General features: G+C 54.4%; 1 protein-coding gene across 1 annotated transcript in view; it reads left to right on the top strand.

Moving 5' to 3' along the window:
* The window catches only part of SLC6A7 (solute carrier family 6 (neurotransmitter transporter), member 7), a 15894-nt gene that overhangs the window by 1881 nt on the left and 11994 nt on the right, over positions 1 to 2019 (top strand). The window contains exons 2-3 of the mRNA XM_008565900.1: positions 946 to 1077; positions 1267 to 1501. Of these exons, the coding sequence (XP_008564122.1) occupies positions 946 to 1077; positions 1267 to 1501 (367 nt within the window). The remainder of the gene's footprint in view (positions 1 to 945; positions 1078 to 1266; positions 1502 to 2019) is intronic.

Genomic DNA, 2019 nt, shown 5'->3' with positions numbered 1-2019 from the left:
TGTAACAGTGATAGTAACATTTTGGAGTCTCAGTTTCCTCATTTATATGACTAGGAAGTGTGGGGCTGGAGCTGGCCTTTGAAGCTCCAGGAACTCGATACTGTTGTGTTTGCCATCCCTCGCCCATTCCCCTATTCTTTCCCTCTGTGTGCTGACCTCGTTTTTTCTTGAGACTGGCTTCCCCCCTGCAGTTTGGGGGTTGGGGGGCATAGCCGCAGACAACTCTGGAATGACTTCATCCTCAGCCAGGTTTAGCAACCCCAGAGCTTTCCAGAACTGCTCCATCTGAATGACTTTATATAGAATTGCAGGGAAGGTGTCTGATTGGCCTGGCTGGGGATATGTACCCACAGGGGTCAGGGTGGGGAGCGGGTGGGAGGGAGGGAAGGCAGGAGGGGGATAACTAGTGTGACTGGCAGCCCTACCACAGCCATATGGTGGTGGGCAGTTCTATAAAGGAGATGGCTGCCAATGTGAGGAGAAAGGAGGAAGGGATGTTGGGCCCACGAAACCGCAGGTGGCAGCCACGCGTGTCTGGGGTGGTGCAGCAGGGAGGGGAGAGGCAGAGAGAGTGAAGCCAGGTGCTGAAGGGCGTTGACTTCAGTACTGAGGGCTGCACTTTCCTCAGTAGGGAATTCACTCATTCATTCCCCCATGTGTTCATTCACTCACTCAGCAGGCATCTCGAGTATCTGCTCTGAGCCCAGCCCTGTTCTGGGCACTGGGGTACAGAGGTGAGTAAATCCCCTCTGGCCCTTCAGTCCTCCGTGATCTGACGTAAGAGAGAAGACAGACCTACAAGTGCAAGGTGCCAATCCGCGTGAGCAGTGCTCCATCAGGTCCACAGGTGGTATCTGCCAGCCAGGAAAGGGGCGTGGCTCGAGCTGGGCTTTAGAGGGTGCTGACCCACCTGAGACCCTTCCTGACCTTCCCTCCTCCTCACAGGCGCCTTCCTCGTGCCGTACTTCCTCATGCTGGCCATCTGTGGCATCCCCCTCTTCTTCCTTGAGCTCTCCCTGGGCCAGTTCTCCAGCCTGGGACCCCTGGCCGTCTGGAAAATCAGCCCCCTCTTCAAAGGTGAGGCCTCCATCATCCTGGAGGCTGTCTGGGTCTTGGGGAGGCAGAGAGGTCACCTTGCCTCATGCCACAAGCTCTAGGCAGAGAGAGAAATTTAGCTCAGAAAAGCGATGGCTTCCCGGAGGCCACAGAGCCGGCCTGCAGAGGGCTTGACCCAAGCAGCCCAGAAGCCCCTGTCCCCACACCCAGGTGCCGGCGCGGCCATGCTGCTCATCGTAGGCCTGGTGGCTATCTACTACAACATGATCATCGCCTACGTCCTCTTCTACCTCTTCGCCTCCCTCACCAGCAACCTGCCCTGGGAGCACTGTGGCAACTGGTGGAACACAGACCTCTGCGTTGAGCACAGGAGCTCCAAGGATGGCAATGGGGCCCTGCCCCTCAACTTCACCAGCACCGTCAGCCCCAGCGAGGAGTACTGGAGGTCAGGTGGCCACCGGCTGGCAGCCATCTGAGAGGGACCATATGAGAGGGTGGGGAGAGAGGGCAGGAATGCACTGGCATCCCTAAGGGGCTCAGCGTGCACCTCGGAGGTTGAGTTCAGGTGCTCGTGTTAGGTGGACTCTGGGTTCTAATCCCAGCTCTTCACCTCCCCAGCTGCATGACCTTAAGCCATTTATCTGGCTTCTGTGGCTTTACTTTTAGAATGGGGACAATAACAGTAGCTATTTTGGAAGATTGTTCTGAAGGTTAAAGGAAAGAAAGCATATAAATTGTGCAGTCCAGTCTGGTGGATAGTAAGTACTCGGTAAAGGCTGGCTGATAATAAAGATTATGATAATGGTAACAGTGATAGTAACATTTTGGAGTCTCAGTTTCCTTCACTGATAACAGTAGCTATTTCACAGGATGTAATCCTCCAGTCAATCTTTTATTCACTCATTCATTCTTTTTTTTTTTTTTTTGGCAGCTGGCCAGGGTGGGGATCCAAACCCTTGACCT

This window comes from Galeopterus variegatus, unplaced genomic scaffold (genome assembly GCF_000696425.1).
Source record: "Galeopterus variegatus unplaced genomic scaffold, G_variegatus-3.0.2 Scaffold212, whole genome shotgun sequence".
Lineage (NCBI taxonomy): Eukaryota > Metazoa > Chordata > Mammalia > Dermoptera > Cynocephalidae > Galeopterus > Galeopterus variegatus.
This window is presented reverse-complemented; position numbering and strand designations above follow the sequence as displayed.